Source organism: Sciurus vulgaris (genome assembly GCF_902686455.1).
Source record: "Sciurus vulgaris genome assembly, chromosome: 4".
NCBI classification, from domain to species: domain Eukaryota; kingdom Metazoa; phylum Chordata; class Mammalia; order Rodentia; family Sciuridae; genus Sciurus; species Sciurus vulgaris.
The window spans coordinates 156,742,219-156,769,656 of NC_136464.1; the positions used below are offsets into that span (position 1 = coordinate 156,742,219).

Below are 27,438 nucleotides of genomic sequence, written 5' to 3' on the forward strand. Positions count from 1 at the left end.
ATACTTGCAAATATTGTTAAAATCTTTGCTTCCTAGTTTTTTTATAATGATAATAACTTTTCTTAAGATATTTTCTTAAGATATTTATACCATTCTGATCATGCACTATTCTCATTTAGTTTTCAGTACCATTTTGCACTACAATTTAATAAATCCCATTTGTAGAATATCAAGTGTTTCACAATATCAATGTTAATTCACTTTCATAAAATTTGTTATCAGAAAGCCAATTTAAGAATTCAGTCTTTATGCAATTTGGAGAATGTATTCATAGTTAGATCTGTTACTTAAATGTCTAGAAATTCAATTCCCATAAGATTGTAAACCAGATTATTTCTGGCCAAATAGTTTCCCAAAGACCCAGCTTTAGTAGTAATGAGTAGTTGAATCACATGTCTTAAAATGCTTTTAAAATGACCTTATAGGGTTGGGGGTGGCAGAGAGTTTTCCTAGCATGTGCAAAGACCTGGGTTCAACAGAAGAAAGAAAAAAGGAGGAGGAGGAGGAGGAGGAGAAGAACCACGAACACCACCTTACACACACACACACTATGCATTGTTTAACTGAGCTACACTAAAGAATCTGATATGTGCAAAACAGGAAGTAAGGAATGGAGGAAGTTAATGAGTAGATTTTCCTTGGATGATGTGAAGAGAGTTGACTTCTTTCAACTATTCAAAATGATCTTCAGCTGACAGAAGACAGTTGATACCTCTATTATATACTTAATTTATCCTCTATTATATACTTATCAACAAAGTTTTCTACTATCTTGGTTCAAGTCATAGAGTCAATCTAATTCAAGGTGCTAATTTCTCATTTTAAGTATTTCTCATTCTTGTTTTTCAAAGAAATTCTTGTAATGAGTAGATCTGAGTTCTACACGTCTGAAAATGGATTAATTTTATAAGGAAAAACAATCCCAAATCAACATCAACTACTACAAAAGACTTATTTCAGTCATATGTTCTAATTTTGATGAGTGTAGATTAAATTTATCAAAACTTTTTTCTTCAAAATGTAATTTGCTTACATTGTGACTCTTGCAGTCATATTTACAAATGATTTGGTTTCATTACTAACATGATTAAACATAATTTAATTCAGTGATATTTTGAATATCTGTGCTTTAATCATCAATAAAAACTTCATAAAAATGACACAGACAAAAAAAGGAAAGAATATGGCAGAGCAGAGCTAAGCAGCAACCCTGGACTCCTCCACAGCCCAGAAATGAAGCAATGGAAAGAATAGCAAACCAGTGAGGTGTGACAGTTTGGTAAATACCTTAAAATTCAATATTGGACAGGTTGAGACTTAGAGAGACTTTGAGTTTGGTTTTGGGAGTAGAAGGCTCATTCCAGCTCACAAGAGTTGACTATTAAAACTCCAAGAATTTTTGAGAGTTAGTTGACTTCATATTGCTATCTTGAAATTGGCCACGGTGGGAATATTTACATCAGAGAAATTGGCAAACACAACAAATCAGGAACTTTTTCTCCAGAAAACCAGCTGTTAAAACACTTGCCAGCATACAAAGCAGCCTACACAACCTATCCCAGTCCTACCCCAGCCCATGTGCCTCTGACCTCACCTTATGCCACTTTCCCATTTGCCCAAACTACTTCACTGGCATTCTTCCCGCCTCAGATTTTACACATACTGTTCAGTCTGCCTGGACTATGTAAATTATTATGTAACTCCTATATAAAATAAGTAAATACACTTCCCCAACTTCATAGTACAACTGACATATAATATTTCATTTACTTATCTATCATCTAGCTCTTTATGATAGGCTATAAATTCCACAAAGAAAGGTGATGTCTGTTTTGTTTTGCTGTATCCCCAGTGCCTTAAAAAAATGGTACATCACAATATTTTTCTAAAGAAATGAATAGAAATTGCACTTAGTAGTTTGAATTTAAATATATTTCCAGGTCTCTTGTACAGAAATGAATTGCTAAATTACTTAGGTTGCTGAGAATGAAATATGGCACTTAAATGCATAAATAGCTACATTCTGAACAATTATACTCATGTGTATTTTTTCTCTTTTAAATCTGGTATGCTTATTTGAAGAAAGCCTAACCATGAATCTACACGGTCTGCTTATTACAGCTCATCTGACAGCATACATTACTTGGTAGAAGTAGAGAAGAAAACCATATCTGTATATAAGGGGAAATGGTCAGAACATGTTAACAGATTGAAATGAATTGAAAAGTGAGAAAATAAAGGCAATGTGAACGCAAGATACTTTTCAGAAATTTGTAATGAGTATGTTAGACTATAAGAAGACAATGTGGGGTATGGGTCTTTTAAAAGAAAAAATGAGACCTAAATATATATTTTATAAAGAATGAGAAGAAATTTCTGCTTCTGGTAGGGCTGACCACCTTTCCACAGATAACTACTATAAAATGAACAAAGTATAAAAATGAACAGCTGAAGAGGGAAGGAAAAACAAGCAGAAACTGGGAGTCAACAAGTGAAAGAGGCAGAACACAGGAGAGTTTTGATTTCAAGGGGTTTCAGCATAAGGACAGGTCATGGTAATCATCAGGATGACTGCTAATGTTCTTATGAAAACCCTACAGTTTTACTGGATCATAGAACTAGAAAACTAAGTCAACTAAAGCTGCTTTATTTGCTAACTTTACACATGTTTTTGAGGTCATCCAACTAAGCACATATCAATACTTCATTCCTTTTTATGACCTAAAAATATTCCATTGTAAAGATATAACACATTTTGTTTATACATTCATGTGTTGGTTATTTGGGTTGTTTCTACCTTTTGACTATTGTAATAAGTGCTGCAGTGAAAAATCACATGCAAGGATTTGAATCGGCTTTTGGTGGTACAAATTGGTGCAACGACTCTGGAAAGCAGTATAGATTCCTTTACAAACTTGGACTGTAACCACTTGACCCAGTTATCCCACTCCGAGGTATATACCCAAAGGACTTAAAATCAGCATACTGCAGTGACACAGCCACTTCAAAGTTTATAGCAGCCCAACCACAATAGCAAAGCTATGGAACCAACCTAGATGCCCTAGATGAATGGATAAAGAAATGTGGTATATATACACAACGGAATATTACTCAGTCATAAAAAATGAAATTATAGCATTTGCCAGTAAATGGATGGAACTGGAGACTTCAAGCTAAGTAAAATGAGCCAGTTCTCAAAAACCAAAGGCTGAACATTCTGATATGCAGATGCTAACACACAATAATGAGAGGCATAGAAATTCATTGGATTAGACAAAGAGGAATGAAGGGAAGGGAGGCAGATGAGACTAGGAAAGACAGTAGAATGAATCAGACATCGATTTCCTATGTTCATATATGAATACACTAGTGAAACTCCACGTCAAGTACAACCACAAGAATGGGTTCCTAACTAGAGTAAGTTATACTCCATGTATGTATGTCAAAAGACACTCTACTGTCATGTGTATCTAAAATGAATAAATTTTAAAAATGTAAACCCCATGACTATAAAGAAAAAAAGCTGCTATAATATGGTAGAAACAATCCCAGGAAAGGGAACAAGAGGGCTTGAACCCTGACTCTGTACGATCTTTTGTAATTTTTAATGGCTGAATCATTCACAACCACTGGATACAAATTATACAGTTATATACAATTGTATACAATTATACAAATGATTGGGAGAATGATGATGAGAATCAGTGAATTTGAAGACAGATCTATATAAATTATGTAAAAACCAGATGAAAATGTGCAAATGTGTAAGAAATGAGAAATAGGGATTTGTGGGACAACAGATAAAATTCAAATGTATAATTTAATTCCTGATGAGAATAAGGTAGAAAAATATTTGATATTAAAATGAGTGAAGAGATGTACAATTTGGTGAAAGATGTAAATTTACATATTTAAGAAGCTCAGTGAATACCAAACAGGATAATTACAAAGAAAACCACATTCGGCATGTTAGTCAAACTGCTGAGGACATTATGTTGAGTGAAATAAGCCAGTCACAAAAAGACACATGTTGTATGATTACTCTTCTATGAGGCACCTACTCAAATTCATAGACAGAATATAGAATTGTGAGGAATTATTTAATATACACAAGTTCTGTCTTGCAAGAAAAAGAGTTCTAGGGAAGATGGTGTGATGATTGCTCGATACTGTGAATGCACAGAAAGCCAACAAACTGTACACTTAAAAATGGTTAACAGGGTAAATCTTATATTTTACCACAATTTAAAAATAAGAATAAAGGTTGTAATTAGAACACAGATGGCTTCAGGGAGAACTGACATCTTGACTCTTCAAATTTAAGTTATCTTTCCCTATTGATTTGGGACATCATTATTTCAACAATTTCTTAAATTTTCAATGTATAAGTCTTGACTCATTTTTAAATTCATTAATTCAACCAAACTTTTATCTTTCAATAGTTTACTGCTACTACACAAAAATACTATTGTCTAGTAATTTTTTTATCTCGTGACCTTGCTAAATTTGCTTGTCAAAGCTCACCTAAGTTCTATACCCGGTACCAGAAAGTGGGGGGAAAAAAATGAATGATCCAGTTGTAAATGAGCTGAAGACAGGAGAACACAACATATCACATGGTTTTTTTGAGACAGGATAAAATTGGTGAAATCCAAGGCACAAGTGGTGGGGGAACTAGATTTAAAACAGAAGATGTACGTACAACTTCTCTATTGTATCAGAAGACAAGAATACACATGAACGCAGATACAGGAACACAAGATGCATACAAATGAACACAGGAATACAGATACATACAAGGTTATCTGCTCCAAATGAAGTTTTGAAAGAAGTACTGTGGAGACTTGATTAGAGAAACAAGTTTGGGCAGTGTTGAGGGTCCATTTCTTGGTTGGTAACTGTGAATTTATTAGAGTGGAGCTGGTGCTCAGCTGCCTAGATCCACTTTCTCATCTGTAAAACTAGATAATAATGTCTACCTCAAAGCCTGTTGGAATTAAATGAGCATGCCTATAAAGAACCCAGCATACTGCCTCACATAAAGGAACTTAATGTTATTCCAGGAAGGCTATGTAAAGTTCTTTGCATGCCTACAGCTAGTGATTATTTTGCACAGCTGCTCTTCAGGAAGTTACTTAAGTTTCTTATGTCACTATAATCAAGGGAAGGTAACTTCAGTGGGCAATCAGCTAATCTAAATAACTGCAGCAGAAACATAAGGTACCAAGCCACAAAAGTACCATATAGTGTTTGTAATCAGCATTAAGCTGTGTTTACAAATCAGCATTAGGCTGTCATTTAGACAGAGACCACTATTTTTGCAAAGTTAGAGAGAAAAGTACTTTATTCTAAGTCTTGAATACCAAGATCATACTGATAAAGAACTTCTTGAAATAATGCTCAAAATTTCCACAGGAATTGTAAACAGGAAAGAAACCAAGGTGGAATCCAGTCCATCAATTTGAAATAAAGAAATGATTGCTTTACTTGGGAAATAGGTACAAATAAAATGCTGACAAGGTTTTTTTTTTTTTTAATTTTCCAAGGAATGTGTTTCATGATTTCGAGTGCTGAGATTTGGAAACATTTAAAGCATTACTGCTTAATTCTAATCTTATTTAACTGCAATATAAAACAGAACTTAAGAAAACTCAAGAATTTTGGTTATAATTTATGTTATGCAACTTTAAATTCTAAGATCAAAATTTAAATTTATATAAAAATTTAAAGTCACAGATTTTTAAAGAACTGCTTAAATAGTGATTCACACCCAGGAACCAGAGTCTTAGGTCAGAATTCTAACTCCAAGATTTTCACTACCAGTTATAATATATTAACCAATACTAGGCAGCTCTTCCAAGAAAGCTGGGCAAAATACATAAAGCAATTCCAAGAGACTCAAGACAACAAGCAGTGTAAGACTGTGACTAATTAGAGAAAAGAAATCTACGATGTAAACTGTGGAACCAACCTGCTTCCACCTGGAGGCAGTTTCCAGTTGCAGAGCAGAAAGGGAAAAGCCAGGCAAAGAACTGTGGTAACACTGAATTTAGGAGCAAAGAGAAACAGAGAGAAGCTGAGGTGGTTGAGACTACAGAGCATATGCAATGCATTTCCCTTCTGGAAAGGAATTATATAGAAAGCTGCTCCAGAAATCTGCTAGGAGTTGCCTTGCATCTTTGGCTGATTAATAAGATGCATATGCATTAAGAGCACACAAGACTAGTCAAAGAAATAAAGGAACAAACAAAATAAAACAAAGGAAAACTAGTGGGCAGAAAACTACTGGAAACTATAAGCCAAACAGTCTCCAGAGCTCACAAAAGAGCTGGAAAACATCTGAGTTCCAATTACCAAAGGTGGTAACACCTCAATTTCTAGGCATTTGATAGACACCAGAAATAATCATGCCTCAGTTGTAAAGCAAACCTAGGGAGTAAGGATACCACAGGCCCACTCCAATAAGGCTTAAAAACAAACATAAAAATATGAAAGAAACAACAACATTACTGCCTGCCTAAACAAAGTTCAACATATAAACAAAAAAAAGACAACAGAATCCAGACAGTAATGTAACATTACAATGTAATAATCACAAGAGCCAGCATTCAATAAAAACTAGTGCACACACAAAAAGCAGGAAATGTGACCCACAAAATATCAGTCAGCAGCAACTGATTCACAAACCAGTGGAATTTGCAAAGACTTTAAAAGAGCTATTAAATATATGTTCAATACATTTTTTGGGGAGAACAAACAATCTTAAACCAAGTGGTAAAATAAACTTCCAAAGCTGAAAAATTCTAATATTTAAAATAAAAACTTCACTGGATTGTCCTTAGATTGTGCAAAAGAGAAGATAAGTACACTTGAAGACAATAAACTGAAGAATACTGAGAAAAAGGGTAAGGGGGAAAAAAAGGGAATAATTTATAGGATACTATCAAATAGACATAACTGAAGTCTCAGAAGAGAGGGCAGAAAAACAGTTGAACAAAATGACTAATTTTTCCAAACTTAATACATAAACTCACACATCTAAGAAGTTCAACCAACTCAAAGCAGTATAAAAGAACGAAGGAAAATCACACCAAGGAATAACTTAATCAAATTATTGGAAACTAATCAGAGAGGTTGCAAAAAAAATTTAAGCAGCCATGGGGGAGAAATATATATATGGGACATACATATGTATACACACACACGCACACACACACACACACGCACAAAGCAAAAAAAGATTAGAATGACTGTTCATAAACAATGCAAGACAAACTGCAGAGAAAGACTTTTATAAACCTATCAAACTAAAATTCTAAACACATTAGATAATGATTTTTCAAAACAATGCAAAATAAACCATTTTAGGTTAAAAAAAAAAAGTCCCAAAAATTCCTGACAGAATTCACCAGCAGACCTGCCTTAGAAAAATTCCAAAGAAAATTTTTCAAGCTAAAGGAAAATAACAAGATTGAAATCTTAATCTACAAAAAGTAATGAAGAATGAGCTAAAGTATACTTCTAATAAAAACAGGGACATACACTGGGTCATTTTCTGCCATAGCAAACTATAAAAATAAAATCATAAAAAATAGCCAATTCAGGGTAAAACTTGATCAAAGCCAGATAACAAATTGAAAAATGTTTATTTTTGAAAAGCTCTTCAGCTTTGGGCAAAACCGGCAGCAATCCCAGGGCCTGCTACGCCTGGTAATACAATGCATGTGTCACTTGGTGTACAGATCCATTTTTACTGTAACAAAATACCTGAGGCTGGATAACTTCATAAAGTAGTGTTAATTTAGCTCATGGTTTCAGAAGTACAAGGTCATGGGGTCATATCTGATGATGGCCTTCCAAGACAATGCAAGGCATCATATGGCAAGAGAGGATGTATATGTGTACACGTGCTTTACGTGAATTTTAAATATAATTCTTGGTTGAGAGATAAAAGTAATGATTTGCCAAGCAAAGAATTATGTACCTACATAACAAAAACAGTAGCCTTAGGGAAAGAAAATTATCTTTGCTTCCTTATGTGTAAGTTTCCTATAGCAAGCAAGAGATTAGATGAAAGAGAATGGGAGGACTGATATTGCATACCTGAAAAACTAATGTTTAAAGTAAATTAAAATAATTTTCCTGGACTCAAAGTTTCTATATTTCAATAGTATAGAAGCAAATGTTTAACATAGAACAATAATTATTAGTAAATTCAAAGAGGAATTACGGAAAGAAACACAAAAAAGACATGATTAAGTAAAGTCAGTTTATTCTACACAAAGCTCTTCTAATATAAATTATGAATAAAAGCAGATACTAAGAAATATTTGGAGAATTACTAACTGAAATCAGAACATCATGCCTTCCAATCCATCCTCCATGAACTTCTTATAAAGTGCCATAAATTTGGCCACAAATGCTTCCAAGTGATAAATGGCTTTGCTACCCAGTTGTAGACGATGTTCATAATAAGCTGCCATCTGGGCCACTTCCCCTTTCAGTTGTCCATCACAATTATGCAAAAGTTCTGAGAGAAGGCCCTACAGAAAAATAATTAGTAACTTAAAAAGTAATAATTTAAAAAATTAGCCAAACATACTTCATTTCTCTCATTCACAAAAACAAAAAAACTTAAATATGCTTTTTGTATATGTGAAATCTTTAAATCTTTTAGTTCAAAACCAAAAGCTTCATACCTCTTCTGAATGTAATAACACGGTGCTTACCTACCAAGTTCCAAATATGGAAAACCTCTGACTTAAAACAGTCCAACTAAATGATTTTGTTTTTATTTTCTTTTTTCCTTTTTTTTTTTTTTTTTGGCTCTATGTTGTTAAAGGGATAACACAGGTGAAACCATAATTCGAATTTTTATCTTTTCCTGGGCTAGCAATATGCAGTATATTCCTTTCCCAAGATGCAGGGGAAGGCAGGTGAACCGCAGTTACCAGTCAGTCACACAATCACATGAGTAAATAACCAATATTCTATGGTAGGTGTTGTTAACTTATGATGTTCTGCAAGTTAGCTGTGTTAAATGTTGGGGTTTTTTTGTTTGTTTATTTTTTGCTTATTTGTTTGTTTTGAGGCAGGGTCTCAAACTTGTGCACTAAAGTGATTCCCTATCTCAGCCTTCCAAGTGGCTGGGACTATAGTCAAGCACTACCATGCCTGGCTATACATTTTCAATTTACAGTATCTTCAGCTTTTAATGTGGATTTATCAGGACATAACCCCATAGTAAGTGGAGGAGCATCTGTATGTGAAAGAATTTAACTACAAAGATACATATTGCAGCATTATTTATAATAATAATCTGTAGAAAATCTAATGTTCCACCAAGAGGCCATACTCATAAAAACTAATATAATCATTCAAAGGAAAACCATTCATCCATTATAAAGAACAAAGTAAATCTCTAGTGTCATGAAGCAATATCATGCTATATTTCTGAATAAAATCATGGGAGAGAACACAAAACTTTTAGAAAACTACAGATACACATATATATTTGTCTCTCTGAAAAGAACAGATGTCTGTATAAAGTGGCAATGCCTATAGATCAAAAAATGGACCTTCACTCTTTAGTTTGTACATTTAGTTTGTACAAAAACCCTGGAATTCTTTAATATCTAGCAACCAATAAATCTGGCTAGCTAAGTGGGACTCTTACTCCCCTTTAACCTCATTCTCCATGTACCCTGAATCTTGCTCTCTGAAATCCTTATTCCCCAGCTATTTATATGGTTGTTTCCTCTTATTCTTCTGAGTCTCAGTTTAAGCAATAAGTGTCTTCCTCAGAACACCCATCAATGGACATCTATAGTCACATCCTTCATTATTACCACTGCATCATTTTATTTCCTCTATAGCATCTATAACATTCTAAAATTCTTACATACTTCCCCTTTCACTCAAATTAGAACTTAATTTTCCTGAAGGCAGGTCCTCCCTGCCTTTCTTCAGCACTCCCCTAGTGGTAGCTGGCATACAGAGGCTGAATAACTATCTGTGGAATTAATGAAATGGAGAAAAAGAAGTGATAATTTATCCTGGAACTTTGAAAAACCCTTTTTTCACACACCCGAAATCCAAATTTTATGGTTATAAGCAGTTCAAGATCTGAAATAGGGTTACCTTCATTATTATCTCAGGAGGAATACAATGAGTTAAAAGTTCATAAAGCCTTCCACGAACTTCAAGGAGCCTACATAAAACAAAATAATTACTATTTTTGGATGAAGATTAGGGACAATGTTAACAAACAATCCAATACATGCATATATTCCTAAATACTTTATCACATTAAGGATTTACACATAAAAACATTTCCTAATTTCAGTTCATTTAAAAAAATTTACAGAACTCCTTTAAAATAGAGTAATAATCAGGGTTATTATATGAACCACAAAAGTGCCAGACAGAAATTAAGACTTCATGGAATTTAATGTTCATATTTTTACTACAGATAGAAATTGCTTAAAGATTCTAGAAAATGGTCCTTAGCAACTGCATAAGTGACAAGAGATAACATAAGCATGTAATATGCCATTGGCTAGATTACACGGTAAAAAAGCAATACAGCAGGGACACAAAGAAGTCCTGTCACAAAAGGGGCAGGACAAGAAGTTATAGGTAAGTACAAACCAAGGTGAGTCAATATGAACCTCAAACCTCTGAGTCCTTAATGCCAGGTCCTTCTCAAAACATTTCAGGAAGCAAAGGGGTAAAATAAAGAAATATATATATGCCATTTCAGGGAAAAAAAAAAATGACAATTAAAATTCCCAGTACAAACTTAATTATCTTTATCTCTGTACGTATTTACCTATCCTAAAGAGGAAAAATTTCTGAATTTTTACTATACTACAGATGGTTCATACTTCAAATAAATCTAGTCACTGATAAGAATATTAGGTTCAGGCTCCTTTCTGTGGGGCTCCAGGAGTATAAAGCTCAGATACATTAAAACTAAAAAAAAATTAAAAAGAACTAACATTTTGGGGGTACCTGCTATGTATATAGTAAATAATTTAATTCAGTTCTCATACCAACTAAATGAAAAGCATTATCTTCGATTTTTTTATTGAAAAAATGGAAGTTTAGTAACTTGACAGAGTTGGTCACAGGAAGGCATTATTTGAACATGGTTCAATCTTAACCCAAAATCCGCATCTTTCCAATGTCTGCTAAGCATTTATTGACCCCACAGCCTGAACTAGGTTCACTGCACTATATACTATTCCTCACAACAAATGTTTTTTTATTGACAAGAATCTGAAGTTCAGGGAGGCTAAGCTTCTACTAAAACTCGGAGTTAAGCCAGTATTTTATTCATGTCTGACTCAAATGCCTGTGATTCCTCTCTGACACAGTAGTGTACCTCAAAAATAAAACCTGATGATCAAAGCATAAGTAATAAAAACAAACAGCATGGTAGGAAATTATTCTAATATATGTACATGGCTTATTTCCAAAAAGCCAATTCAGAATATATTTACCTATACAATTGTGTAACTACAATATGTACATCCATGCATGTTAACACACATCTCACGTTAGTCTGAGTTAATTTCTAGTATCATGTAGTTTCTAAAAATTAATATATTCTAAATGTACTGTTTGTGTCATTATTTTTTGATGGGTTCTAATGATTAAGAGTATAAATTCTTTAGTCAAAGAAACGTGGGTATTCTAGAACAAGTCTCTGCCTCTTAATAACTAATGTCCCTGAACAAGTTAATCTGACTAAATCTCAGTTTTATTATCTATAAAGCAAAGATGGTAATATTTTTTCCTAGGACTGTTATGAGTTAAATGAGGTAACAGTGTAAGAGGTGACATAATTATTCGGTAAATATAAGCTGCTATTCAAATTAGAAAGTTATGACTGTTGTAAGACAGACCAATTAACAATCAAGACAACAAACATTTATAATAAGACTAAAGTCAAAGATCAATATTCATCTGACACTGCAAAAGGACGATGATCAAAATAACACTACCCTACCAGTATTTCTGGCCAGCTCTAAGGCTTTCTGGAATTAGGCAAATTTCTTTTTATTTAGCACAACAGAATTAATTCCCACAATTATTAGATTTTAACAGGAAAGAGCACTAATTCTTGCACAAGTTCATTTAGAAGCTGCCAAAACTTGTTTGGAAAACTGGAAGAAAGGGTACCAGCAGCTGGAAGAATTAGGAAAAAGAATAATCAAAATTTAAAAACCCATGTTCTCAGATGTGTTTGATAATTTTCATTATCAAATTTCTATACCAAAATCTTAAAAGTAGAAAATTCAACTACCAATTTTTCTTCTTTAAAATCATAAAAACAAGAAAGTCACCTTCAGTACAGAAATATTTTATGAAAGTAAAAGGCTCCTAAGACATGTTAAAACATGTTTTAATCCTTTTTGAATATTCTTTTATGAAAATCAGAATTCATCACATATATCAACCAAGAAGAGAAAAGTAGTGTATTCCTCATCATTATTTTCAGTTCAGCCAGGAAAGCTTAAGTTCAAGTGGCTGAACTCAGTCTATCCTACACTCTAAAAATGATCAATAACCATTGCTAAGGTCCAAAGATGGCTTCTCAGTTCTGAGGCAATGAGGATAAGAGGCTGTGCTTCAGCAAACCTGAGGAACCTCCTCCATACTTTACAAAGGTAGTGGGCCTTAAGGCTGTCATTTTTTATTAGGAGAAGTGCAGACTGTCTTTCTCAATCGAACTATCATAAATCAAACAACCAGTGACTGAGGAATTTCAGTATGGTCCATCACTGAATCAAACCCACAGAAATAAATAGAAACAACTTTGCACAAACAGTTTCAAAAAATATAAGTGCCAATGAAACATACTTAGAATTATTCTTAAAGAGAACCTATCATTAGGCATGAGCACAGGAGTTTTTTTAGTTCTCAAACCATTATCACACAATCTTTTGCTCTTTACAACAAAGGCAAATGTATCCTTGATAATAAAAATATTATCTTCATTATACAAATGAGAAAGCTGAAACTCAAAAATAAAGAGAAAAGCAGTGTATTCCTCAAGGACACCTAGCTAAATTAGGATAAGAAGTCTGATGTCAACAGGAAAGACAGTGGAATGAATCTGACATAACTTTCATATGTACATATATGAATACACCACAGTGAATCTCAACATCCCAAGACTGGGATCCTCACTAGAATAAGATATATTCCATGTTTGTATAAATATGTCAAAATAGATTCTACTGTCATGTATAAACAAAAACAACAACAAAAAAATGAGATAGCCAATATGAAAGGTCATACACTGTATTAACCATGCGAATTTCTGGAAAGACAAAAGGAAGGAACAAGAAAAAAAAAATCACTGGCACTGGTTGCTTGGGATAAGGAGAGATGTATAGATTGAGGGTAGGAGACTTTTGGCACAATGAAGCTACTCTATATGACACTGTAATCGTGGAACACATCAAACATTTGCCCAAATCCACAAACTATACTCTATTGTAAACTACTGAGTTGTGTTACAAATAATGTATTGATATTGACTTGTCAGCTGTAACAAATGTACCACAAATAATCCAAGATATCAATAGTAGAGTAAACTGCGGGAGAAAGGATGAAGGAACATCGAGGAACTTTCTGCTTAATTTTAGGAAAACTGAAGCTGCTCTAAAAATATAAAGCCTATTAATTTTTTTAGAAAATGAATTAGAGCTATGACTGGGAAGGAGCTCCACATGGTATCATTAAGAAATGCAACTTAAAGAGAAATATAAAAATAGGATTCTATTTTTGTAAAATAAGCAATAACTAAAAAGAATCCCTACATACTTTCACAGTTACATGAACAAGGAGAAAAATATAAAATATAGAGAGATAAATACTAGCCTCTGGAAACTCGCACAAAAGGGGGGTAAATGACTGAAGATAAAGAGACTGTATATGATCACATCTTTACATTCATGAAGAATTAGTCTTTATGTGGATAATAAAAGTGTATTTTAAAAGAAAAAAAAACTGGTGAATTTCTAGCACATTATACATCAATTACAAAGTTATATTATTCTTTTCAATACTAGAATGTCAAACACATTATGTTTAAGTCATCTGAGATTATAAAAGGACAATTAAAAATTTCCAGATTTATTTTAATTTATGTATAATCCTACTTTTACACATTAACAGCTTAAGAAAATCCATAATGTCACACCAACTATTCTGAACCACCATGTTTCTAGAATTAGACTCTACCATTTATTTAAAAGTTCAATATTTAGATTCAAGATCTAATTATACTTCTAAATGACATGGTGGTAACATAAAAGAGCCCCTATCTGAACTATCCTGATCAAACTTTATCATTACACCTCACACTGGTTACCTTTGAGGCGTCTGCTGACTGACAATAGCATTTGCCGTCTCCCTCAGATACACCTCCCAATCTGTCTCAGGAATTTCTTGATCTGCAGTAAAAGGATATCTATACAACAAAAAGAGAACACAATAAATTAAACAGAAGTGTGCTTATCTCCCAGAAGTGTCTTGCAGTAACTGCCCCTTCCACTCACTGTTGTACTCGGCAGGCTTCACACATAAGTAGGGCTTTTCTGAGATTTCTACGGGACTTCTCTGCAAGTCTGTGAGCCAGTTGTGAAGGAAGATTCAGACCTTCCTTCTTGCACACAGTAGATAACACATGACAAATCTGTAAGACAAATTAACAAAAATGGGCAGTCTGTCAAAAAGCATATTGAGATAATTTCTATTGATAGTATCTTTTAAACCTTTTTAATCATATTATTCCCATTTTTACAAATGAAATTTGTAAAGGTACTTTACTACTCTGCATCTAACACGTCTTATATTCTCCTTATTTTGTATAAAACCTTCTAAAATCTATTAACAGAAGGCAAGCTGCTTATTGTGAAAAATTAGTATTTTATTTAAGAATTATAAAAAATTATATGCATCAATCATGTTTCAGACCAACTCTGATTCACTACCTAGGGACTAGGCATAACAACATCACCTTGCCAAATTTATTTCCTCTATTCTCAAATTTCCTACTACTATCAAATAAATCAGTTTGAGGTAAAATACACTAAACAATTAATTCATATCTAGTTTCATGAAATTCATAAAGCCTGCTTAAGGTAAAAGATAGTTTAAAGAACATATTTTATATATTGATATCTAATATGAACTACTATATACATTGGTTTATACATCTATTAATGGTTTGTTGCCAGGTCCATCTATAACTGTTCTTGAATTACTGATAAGCTTCACTGTGTTTTAACAAAACAAACGTGTCAGAAATACACAAAAAGATCAGTGAATTTGAACTGAATGTTTCCTGAAAAGCTTAACCTGACATACATCTTCAATGCTGGGAGCAGGCACTCGAACTGCCAAGCATCTACTGCGAATAGGTGGTATCACTTTGGATGTAGAATTGCAGCACAAGATCAGTCTGCAGGTGGACATATATTTTTCCATGGTTCTTCGCAAAGCATGTTGAGCATCTCTAGTGAGTTTATCAACTTCTGTCAGTAACACCACTGAGTCAAAGAGAAACAAAACAAACTTAAAATTTACCAAGACAAGGATGTAAAATTCAAAGCCAAACACTTTGGAAGGCACTGTTTCAAGAGACATAGCCAACAAGGCATAAAGATATCTGGACACTTATAGAGTAAGATTCTCTCCTGACCACAATCTAGGATTAGCCTTACAGTGGTTCAGGAATAGTATGCAGGGACCAAATCCAATTTTTCTAGTTTTCATTATATGAATAAATTAATGTGGAAAATGGCAGTGGCAGCAGTGTGGCATTTGAATCCCCCCTAAAAAACGAACAGCTAATGATTCCAGGAACATCTATTTCAAAATTAAACGACGAACTTAACCTAAGAACTCCAAATATAAGCAAGTGAGAACAAGCAATTTCAAATGAAAAAACCCTCAGAGCATCAGCACCTCCGTGGAAGGCAGTGGTAGGAATCCACTAGTCTTCTGTCAGTCATTAGGACAGGAGAACACTAAAACTATCCATGACATTTGGAAATCATCATGGAACAATTTGAAAACAGCAATCTGAATTAGGAGGCAGATTCTACACAGCCCAACTCATGGGTGAGAGCAAGGGAATGATGATGCAGTAAGACCTGACAAAGAAGCAGATTGTGAAGAAAACAAAGTTCCCTATTAAGACAAGGCTCCTCTATGAGGAATCCCAAAAACGGCACTCAAATTGAGAACAAGAAAGAGACACTGGAAAGAATGCTAACAAGAGTGGCAGAGAATAGAGTTTGTGAAAATAAAACAAGGGGCAGATCTAGAGCTCTGAACCTAAAAAATCTCTCTGGCCTCCTATTACTTCTCCTTCCTAATACAGGAAAACATACTTGCATTTTAAAAAATGATCACAGGAAAAGGATCACACCTGAATTCAGTTATGAGAAAAAAAGAATCAGAAACAGAACAACATCTCTATGGATACTGAAGAATTAAAGTATCTGCTAAACTTGTTACCTAAATATTGGCTTTTTTAATGTAACAGTAAATGTAAGAACAGGTCTATAATTTTTAATTATGTAGATCTAATTTTAACTGAGTGTCAGAATATTGTTAGTTTTTTTTAATTACTCTATAACACTTCACTTTAAAGGTTTGTAACTGTTAACAGATTCAGATTTAAAATCTTAACCATATTTCTGAAAACAGATCTTCAGCACAATTCTTATAACAGATTAAAAGCACAGAATGTTCTAAATATTTACATTCTATACACCATTATTTTTGTTTTAGGCGGTGATTCTAGAGATTGCAACCAAGTAGTAACTGGTAAGCAGAGAACAATAGTATATCTGTATAAAGTAATACAGTGTAACTAAGAAAGAAGTGCATCATGTCAAAATCTAACAACTAACTAAATAGGGAAATATTAAGACATTCCTTCCAGAATTGTGACATGGATGCTCACTGGCTCTACTACTATCAAGCACTGTATTGTATGTACTTGACAACATAATTTGACAAGAGAAACTATTAGAAGTCATACAAAGTCAGGGTTTATTTCTTTCTCTCTCTAAATACGTGTGTGTGTGTGTGTGTGTGTGTGTGTGTGTGTGTGTGTATGAATATATGAATACAAAAGAAAATATGAAGATTATACATTAGAAAATTTATTAACAGAATATAAAATTAAGATAAAACATTAATAATTGCCACATAAATATATAAGAAAAGTCTCCGTGGGAACAAAAAATAAATCCATAAATGGTTATTTTTAAATACAGAGACTGAGGAGAAATAGGCTAAGAATAAGCACAGGTGATTTACAAAATAAAAATGAGCAATGAAACACAAGAAAAACTACCACACTAACTAAAGAAAAAAAACAAAATACTATTTCCTCCACTCAAACTGAGAAAGATAAAAAACTTTTATCCAGAGGGATGATAAATGTGGAGAAGAAATGAGTACTCCCAAATGCTGCTAGTGGTAATATAAATGTATAGATTCTTTCAGATGAAGAATTCGGCAAAATCCATTTAAAGCATTAAATGCTGGCATAATCATCACAAAGTCTTATATACAAGAACCACATGCATATATATGCATAGAAAAAGTACTGGAAAGCAAAGACCAAGTTGTTAATAGTAGCCATTTCTGGATGACAGGATTACAGCTGGTTTGTTTTCACTACTCTCCCTCTCTACCCCCACTGCTCCCTGTTCATCAAAGAGTTGATAATGAACATAAAACCATGGTCATACAAATAATTACTTTAAAATCATGTAATTTCTTATTTTAGATAAAGTAGGGTTTTTAATTATTCATGTTGTTCTAAAGTATCAAATAGGTGCCATAAATACCCTCTTTCCCAAAAAATTCAATTCCCTTATATGAGCTTCCATGAACACAGGGGTCATGCCTATCTTGTTCACTTCTGTAAAGGGACCATTAATGTTTGGCAGCCTCATAAAAAGCAACATTTCACTGAGCACGTTTCATCGCATACCTTTAAAATCTCTTTGAGAGTTTGTTTCAAGTTGCTGTGACTGTGCCACTGTTTTCAACATCTCCTGAATTACCACCCGGTCACTATTTCCAGCATCACTACACAAAACAAGAGTAATATCCATATATATAAATATTTAAGAAGTATAACACTTGCATATAATAAAAACACTTCATCACGGAAAACACTAAACATGTTCTTCCTATTTTTTAATGTTACTTAGAGTAAAAACTAATAAGTAACAATTTGGCAAATACAAACACTTCTGTGTCCTCTTATTGAAAAGTTAATATCTAATTACAGCTAATTTCTCAATTATCTGTAACTATCAAAATTTAAAATTACCCTGAAACAGAAATGCAATGCCTATTCATCTTCCCTATCCCCAAAATAGCTAAGACTGAGAGAAGGAGCCTAGGTAAGTCTGTTACTTGCACTAGCATGGAGCTGATTCAAGGATTTACTAAGGGATGAGTTAAGCAAATGGAGCTTAAGATACAAACTGTTGTTGACCTGTCACAGGCACATACTTGTCATTTTCATCCATACTATTACTTTGGCACTTGAATAAAGCATCTCTCAAACCAAAAAGTCATCTGGTTCAATTTAAGCCAAATGAATGTTAATTTCGAACACTGAAAAACAATCAGCTTAATCTAACTGGCTATTATTGTCTCAGAAAAACTCACAAGAAAAAAAGGAGGAGTGCAAAATAATCAGCTTTAGTTTATTTTCCCAAATAACCATTAAGGTCTTTTTTTTTGTTTTTGTACCAAGTCACTATAATTATTAGATCAATACACCTAGATTGCCTTTTGGCAATCTAGCCAAAAATCCAGAACATTTCCTTTTTTTTTTTTTTTTTTTTTTAGAATTAACCCTTTTTACTTTTATGATCAGACTGATTTCCCACAAATCTTATTTCTCTTAATTTTCTTTGACATAACCAGGGAAGAGTATAATAACTATGCTAGGGTTATTTTTAAGGACTAAGTATGATAATCCTGGTAGAATTTATAACTATTCCTCCTGCTCCATTTGTCTCCACCTGCTCATTGACTTGGACATTCATTCTTGCCTCTCTACCATGAGGTTGCCTCTGCCTGAGAAGGTCCTCCATTCTGTTCTCCTTTAGGAACACATCAGGCACCACAGAACCTTTCAAGGTTACTCAACTTTACCAATACTGCACAAGTTTCAATGTCTCCCCAACTAGAATCTAATCTTATTATCTCAAGATAGATGTAAACACATTGGCTGGCAGACTACCATAACACCCTCTAACCAAGAAGCTGAAATACCAGAAGTAACAAAGGAAGACCTGGCAACCCAAACTCAGTTTCAGAAATACTTACTTCAGACACTACAAACTTTTTAGACATTCTTTGCTCATCAATACTAAGTAAATCAATATAACTTTTTAAAAATTTACTAACAATGAACTCTGTAAAGCAAGAAAATATATATTACTGAAACCATCTGACAGAGAAGGCAAAGTGGGACAATACTGGGCTTCACATTTTGAGAAGGACAGCTTCACTTTAATCTGTTTTATATTCTGTGCTTCCATGCATATAATTTTGAGAGTTCTAATCTTTAAAAAAGTATGGAAACATTATTGCTAAAAACTGCTTACTTCCAACCATTTTTCTAAAAATACATTATTAATAGCACTTTACCTGGGATTAACTTCAAGGTGGTAATTACTTGCAATGGTGCTGATTTCAATTTTCTTTTTAGATGGAGTCTGTAGACAAAACAAACCAGATTTTTTTCAACATCTATTATTGGCTATTTCCCCTCTTCTTTGTATTTTCATTTATTTTGCTTTTATTATATAAACAACTGAAGTTTGTTAAAAAAAAAAAAAAAAAAAAAGGAGAACTTGATATAACTTCACTAACTCCATCCTTAATGTGCAAAAGTGTTTTTATCAACTGGGTCACATCACACATCCTGTTTTATTGTGATTGCTTTCTTTCTCTTACTGTAGGGCAATTCTAAGATGGCTATAGTTCATCCCTTACTGAGGCTTCCAGCAGGCTGTTTGTAGTATGCAGCCAAGGTCATGAACAACCTGATTCAGTTTATGTTCTCAAGGTCAGAAACAACTGCTTGTGAGCATGCATCCAGTTATGTGACTGAGTGTCAATGTGCCGTCTCTGTCTGGCCTACATACAAAAAAGGCCTATGGAAATGGCCCAGTGGGCTAAATGGAACTGGCAGGGGCAAAATGGAACTGGAGCTGGAGGGAGGGGCTGCTGCCAACTTTGAATAAAGAATGTCTACTATTGAACTGCATCGTGCATTCTCTTCCACCTGCCAGGATCCAGAATCTGTTTCCCAGGTTCTGAGCTTCCATTTGACACTTACCTTCAGATATCCCCAAGTCATCTTCATTTATCAACAAATCATCATTTTTAACAATCTAAATATAGGTTCTTACGGTCTTTTCCATGTCAATACAAAAATGAAAACAAAAAGAAAGAGGAAGTCACACCCATACCTCTGCTTTAACTAGTTAACAATAACAATTTATTTTTTTTATTCAAAATCATATATTTACATAGGGCAATGTTGTTTGATTCATTGTTATTTTTTTCCCTTCCCCCCACCCCTCCCACCCCTCTTTTCCCTCTATACAGTCCTTCCTTCCTCCATTCTTACCACCCTCCTTATCCCTAACCCTAAACCTAACCCTCACCCTAACGCTAACCCCTCCTACCCCCCATTATATGTCCTCATCCGCTTATCAGCGAGATCATGCGTCCTTTAGTTTTTTGAGATTGGCTTATCTCACTTAGCACAATATCCTCCAATTTCATCCATTTGCCTGCAAATGCCATAATTTTATCATTTTTCATGGCAGAGTAATATTCCATTGTGTGTGTGTGTGTGTGTGTGTATATATATATATATATGTGTGTGTATATATATATATATATATATATGTGTGTGTATATATATATATATATATATATGCCACAGTTTCTTTATCCATTCATCAACTGAAGGACATCTAGGTTGGTTCCACAATCTGGCTATGGTGAATTGAGCAGCTATGAACACTGATGTGGCTGTATCTCTGTAGTTTATGCTGATTTTAAGTCCTTTGGGTATAGGCCAAGGAGTGGGATAGCTGGGTCAAATGGTGGTTCCATTCCAAGGTTTCTGAGGAATCTCCATACTGCTTTCCAGAGTGGCTGCACTAATTTGCAACCCCACCAGCAATGTATGAGTGTACCCTTTCCCCCACATCCTCGCCAACACCTATTGTTGCTTGTGTTCTTGATACTCGCCATTCTAATTGGGGTGAGAATCCCTCTCAGATAACTGATATGTTATAGCTGGGTAGCAACAGCTGATAGTCATGCTGATGGCCATTTTGTTTTTTGCCTATGTGTTTGTGCATCTCTAGACCACTGTTTTTCAAAAGATCTAACAATTCACTTTTCCAATGGCAACAAATATTCTTCCTCAACATCCCCCATCTACAGTCCATTTTAGTATGCTTTTCAATTTTTGCAAATTTGACAAAATAATGTACACTCTGCTTAACTCTCTCAAAGGTCAAATTGGGCACATATTTCTCTATTGATTATTTATTTCATTTTCTACAAGGTTGTCTTCTCCATTTTTAATTTTAAAATCTCTTACCTAACTTTCCTTTCAAATATTTTGTGACAATCTTTTTTCCATTGATTTTATGTTTGATATCCTGTCATATAAAATCTTAAATTCATATATATTTCATACAGTCTCGATTAAAAGGTTTTCTTCAATGACAGGCAGAATGAATAATCTAAGAAATTTTATTCTAAAATATTTAGCATTTCATTTTAACATTCGAGTCTTTAATTTACCTGGACTTTATCTTTACAAATAGTATGTCACAGAAATTGAACTTTGTTTACCTCCCAATAGATAACTAGTTACACTGACACATTTTGCTGGTTCATACTTTTCCACTGTTTTCAAATAGATCTGTCAGCATATTTCCAGGCTCTCTTCAGTTTCACAAGTCACATTCTCTATGCAAATGCTAATACTCTGTATTAGTTGTAGGATATGATTTATAATTTTATAAAACAAGTCCCACTTCACTAAGCTTTTTTATCTTACTTTAGCTGGTCTCAGAAATGTATTCTTCCCATGTGGACTTCAGGATCATTTTGTGTAATTAAAAAAAAAAAAAAAAAAACCCTGCATCTTTCCATTTGATTGGTTCCTGTTTTTTGTTCTTCTATTATAAGATATTGTACTTTTTTTCCCCTAAAGATAAGTTTTCTTGCTAAAGTTTTCCTTACATAATATTATAAGGATTTCTTTCAGGATGTACCACCAAACTCCTCAACCTTGGATCTATCTAAACATAAGCTAACCAATATTAGTCTAAAACTCATTTACCTTCTTGAAGATTCTACTAAAATCAATACCATCCACAATCAGCATTCATTTTTTTTTCAATGCATAACATATATAAAACAGTCCTTCCAAGGGTATGAAGGATATGAAAATGAATCTGGCATTTCCCTACATAACTTCAAAACGAATTCAATCTTGTCAAAGTAAGGATATATACACTGTAACCTAGACAAAACAAAGTAGTATAAAAAGTATAAACTACAGGTTATAGAAAAAAACATATTTCTCATGGGGTGGGAGAAGCACTTTAGAGAGGAGACATTTCAACTAGATCTGAAACATCATCCCTAAGAAAAGAGCATGACAACAACGCAGTGTATGGTATAGGGCTGAAAACTCCACAGGGCAAAATCATGGGCAGCCTTTCAACCTCCCAATGCCTCAGGTTTCCTTTCTCAGTCAGTTAGTTCCTCCACTGTCACTTGATTCCACATTTAGATTATTAAAATTTCTTTTCATCTCCACTACTGCTCCCAGAAAAATGAACTTCTGGAAATTTGATATCTAGTTTCATTTGCAACATCTTTTTACTTACTAGATAAACTGAAATGACTCTCGCCCTGTGCATTTTACAGCTCATGCATTCTAACATAAATGACTTTGGTCTACAATAGTTAAGTCTATATATTAGTATCTCTCAATCTTGTACATCAGAAATTCATTCTTATATTAGTATCTCTCAATCTTGCACACCTGTGAAATTCATTCTTAAATCATACATTAGGCACAACTGAGAGGATGAAGGGCACATATATGATCAGGATTGAAAATCCCTCCCATATGGGAAAACTGAAAATCCATATATAATAAAATGAAATTACACCCCTACCTCTCACCCTGCACAAAACTCAAGTCAAAGTAGATCAAGGACCTAGGCATTAGACCACACACCCTGCACCTTCTAGAAGAAAAAGTAGGCCCAAATCTTCATCATGTCAGCTTAGGAACCAAATTCCTCAACAAGACTCATAAAGCACAAGAAGTGAAACCAAGAATCAATGAATAGGATTTTATCAAACTAAAAAGCTTCTTCACAACAAAGGAAACAAACAATAACATAGAGAAAGCCTAGAGATTGGGAGAAAGTCTTTACCACATGCACCTCAAATAGAGCACTAATTTCCAGGATATATAAAGAACTCAAGCCCCCCCCCCCCCAAAAAAATCTAATCAATAAATGGGCAAAGGAACCGAAGAGAAATACAGTCAGCCAACAAATATCTGAAAAAATGTTCAACATCTCTACCAATTAGAGAAATGCAAATTAAAACTTCACTACAATTTCATCTCACTCCAGACAGAACGGCAATTATCAAGCACACAAATAACAATAAATGTTGGCAAGAATGGGGGAAAAGGGTGCACTCATACATTACTGGTAAGACTGCAAATTGGTGCAACTACTCTGGAAGCAGTATGGAGATTCCTCAGAAAATCTGGAATGGAACCACCATTTGACCCAGTTATCCCACTCCTTGGCACATATCCAAAGGACTTACAAATAAGCATACTATAGTGACGTGGCCACATCAATATTCATAGCAGCTCAATTCACAATAGCTAAGCTATGGAAACTAGGTCCTTTCAACAGATGAATGGATAAACAAAATGTGGTACACATACACAATGGAACACTACTCAGCCATAAAGAAGAATGAAATTATGGCATTTGCAGGGAAAGGTAAATGGATGGAAATGGAGAGTACCATGCCACGCAAAATAAGCCAATTCCAAAAAACCAAAGTTGAATATTTTCTCTGATATGCAGATGCTGACTCACAATGCTTTTGGTGGGGGTGGTATTAGAAAGACAGTAAAATGAATTGGACATAACTTTCCTATGTTCATATATGAATACATGACCAGTGTAACTACACATCATGTGAACCACAAAATGGGAAATTAAACTCCATATATGTATGTTATGTCAAAGCAGTCTACTTTCATATATAACTAAGAACAAATAAAAACAAAAAATAAACTTGGGGAAAAAAATTCCTCCCATAAATATAAAGTCCAAAAGTGAAATGCTTACTGTGATGGTTTGATGTTCAATTCTCAACTTTTCCACTCCAACACCATAAAGTTCACGTAGAATACACATAATTCTTGTCTTTTTTCCAGCACCTGATGGTCCATATACTAACAGGTGAGGAAAGTCACCACACTGAACCTGGGAAAAAAAAGAACAAGGTATTTTTCTCTAGTCAAATTACATTACTCTAGGTAGAACTGAACTACTTTTTTAAGTACCACATATTTTGCACACCTACCAACAAATTAAAATACATATTTTGTACTTTGAAATAAATTTTAAAACATTATTACCCAGAATCTTAAATAACTTATATATACAGCGCAGAACATGCAAGATTTAAGATAAAATGTTAGACAACAGAAACTCCCAAACCAGGCTAAAAGAATCTGCTAGAGAATTTTTTTAAATAATGGAATGATTAATTACAGAACCCAACCAGCTGTGAGATGAAGATTCTGTAACTCTGAGATAGATGCTTTTCTTGTTTGGGCTCCTGGAAATAGTTCCTGTGATAAGAACTGGGTGCATTTGTTTAACCTGCAAGGAAGGTAAAGGAAAACTTCACAGAGAACAGGGATGCAATATAAGGAAAGAAAGGAAATCAAAAAGAATGTGTTCTTAATTTTAATTCCACTCTAGACATATGGGCTTGATCCTGTTGGGGAAACAATTAAAACCAGCACAAATATACACCACAGTGTTAACCCAACCAAGGGGTGGGGAAACTTTCTCACCAGTATTTTGTGGAAGCCTGCTTAGGACACTGGATGGGAGAAAAGAGAGGGCATTAATTTCCAAGTAATTCAAGTGTGCTTGGGGATTTCAGGCAGAGAAAAGACCTCAGGCAAAAACCACACGTAGGAAGTTCAAAGTCAGTCTGCATGAACTATACAAACGAGGCGATACACAGGCAGGGTACTAACAGAGTCTGCTGCCTTATAAGACAATGAGTTTTCCAAGGGCTTTCTGATAACTAGATGTGGGAAAGAAAAGTCAAAAGAAGACTAAGACACAAACTGCACAGTTTAGTTCTGTAATAACACTTCACTCCCTACAAGATCCAGTTGGCTTTTCATAAATCACTGCCATTAGACACTAAACAACTACAACATAAAAAGAAGGATCAGGGACGGGGCTCAGTGACAGCTTGCCTAGCACATGTGAGGCACTGAAATAAATGCATGCTGTCCATCTACAACAACAATTTTTTTAAAGGGGAATATCAGGAGGCAGTAGGGGCCTTCTGCAAGGAACTAAACTCAAGGACATCCTAATCCACCGAATTTGAGAATTAGAAACGACTCTAGGAATGAATAAATCCAACATTTTCCTTGTTGACATTCAAATGCTGACATTCAAACCAAGAAACGTTAAGCCTGTTTAAAAGTCAGATGATGTCACTTCTCAAAATCCTCCAACAGCTTCCCATCTCACTTTGTAGGGATGTACTGAGTCTGCACCACTCCCTCCTCCAACACACGCCCCAGTTCCTATTACTCTTCCGACTGGCTGTGGTCCCACAACAAACTGTGCACACTCCTGCCCCAGGGATTTTGCACTTATTAACCGTTCTACTTGTTCCACGCTTTGCTCGTTTGCCGTATTTATAACATTTCATTTCGAGTCTTGGCCCAGGTGACACTCGCCAGTTGATATTCCCGGTTTAAAAACAACCCCCGCCACCCTACACACACTTTTCCCCCTTCCCTGTTCTGCGCCTCTCGGTAACATTTCTCTCCTAATGGCGGGCGGGCGGGCGGGCGATGCCCTACTGCTCAGGGGCGCCTGGGGCCTCCGCTGTCCCGGCCCAAACCGCGGCCGACTCACCAGGTTGCGCAGCTGGGCCGCCTGCTCCTTGTGATAGTCCAGTCGCCCCAAGGAGCACGGCCGGTATTTGTCCACCCAGAGACTCATGTCAACCAGTTTCCCCGGGTCCAAGCTTGAAAGTCCCGCGCGCGCGCGCGCGCCCTTCTTCCTCCCGGACGCCTAGACAAGTTTTCCCGCGAGCGCCACTTCCCATGACGTCACGACCGGCTGCGGCTGCGCAAAGAGTTGTGGGCGGAAGGACTACGAAAGCCGAGCGAGGCCAGAATTAGTCGCCTCGTCGTCTCCGCTTAATCACAGTGTTCATCATACTAACATTTTCTGCCTGTCCTCACCACCTGTGTTATTTCAGAAACCATCCCCCGCAGAATTAAAAACATACCTCTGATATGCTGGGTATCAAATCCGGGCACCTCAGAGAAACCACTTTGCTGGACTCATTCTGTTCATTCATTCACACACAAATTTGCCCCACGGAAATTTACTAAACATATACTGTGTGTAGAGCTCCTTTTTTGGTACCAAAATATATCGAGCTCAAGGTTTCTCTCATTTGCAGGCACTCAATAAAGCCTTATTGGATAAATTAGTAAAAAATAAGATTTGGTTTTTTTTTTTTTTTTTTTTAAATACTCCTCCTGAAGATTGCTAATGGATTGAAAGCAAAAGAATTAAAAGTGCATGAAAGACTACAGAAATAAGTCCATTATGGAAGAAACATGAGGTTAACATACTATTCTAGATACAAATGTTGGAAAGCACTTCTAATTAAAATGAGAAGAATGAACCATTCGGGAAATTATTCTGCACATCAAGCCCACATAAAACTTTCATTGTGCCCCTCACAATGCACCACTCCAAATACACTTCCAGTTGTATGTAATATCAACTCCTTATCTCATTTGTGCTTTCATTTTACATATTGTTTGAAATACTAAATCCTGTCATTTGATGGAAAGGTCTCACAGGACAGGAATTGATTTTCAAATATGTTTAATAACCTTGCATTAACATGAACCCTGTCATCCATTTAATTAACAAGAATTGATGGTGCTTTTCTATTAACATCATCTTATTCAATGAATACTCCTATAGGCAAGATATTTTAAGTACAATCAGT

At 34.8% G+C, this 27,438-nt stretch overlaps 1 protein-coding gene across 1 annotated transcript; it reads right to left on the reverse strand.

Annotated features, from left to right (window-relative positions):
* Window positions 1-8,209: 8,209 nt before the first annotated feature.
* RFC3 (replication factor C subunit 3) lies at window positions 8,210-26,527 on the reverse strand. Its single transcript, XM_079136554.1, has 9 exons — window positions 26,322-26,527; window positions 24,492-24,629; window positions 19,711-19,778; window positions 18,032-18,129; window positions 15,385-15,566; window positions 14,574-14,710; window positions 14,387-14,485; window positions 10,141-10,210; window positions 8,210-8,543 (listed from the first exon to the last, which is right to left on the reverse strand). The coding sequence occupies exons 1-9, from the start codon at window positions 26,406-26,408 to the stop codon at window positions 8,352-8,354; spliced, it is 1,071 nt and encodes a 356-aa protein (XP_078992680.1). The 5' UTR covers window positions 26,409-26,527; the 3' UTR covers window positions 8,210-8,351.
* Between the last annotated feature and the right edge of the window lie 911 nt (window positions 26,528-27,438).

Coding starts and splice junctions, on each gene's coding strand:
- RFC3 (XM_079136554.1), bottom strand. CDS start 26,408: ATGAGTCTCTGGGTGGACAAATACCGGCCGTGCTCCTTGGGGCGACTG. Junction 15,567..18,031: donor CTCTCAAAGAGATTTTAAAG/GTATGCGATGAA, acceptor TCTTTGACTCAG/TGGTGTTACTGACAGAAGTT. Junction 10,211..14,386: donor AGTCAGCAGACGCCTCAAAG/GTAACCAGTGTG, acceptor TGTTTTATGTAG/GCTCCTTGAAGTTCGTGGAA.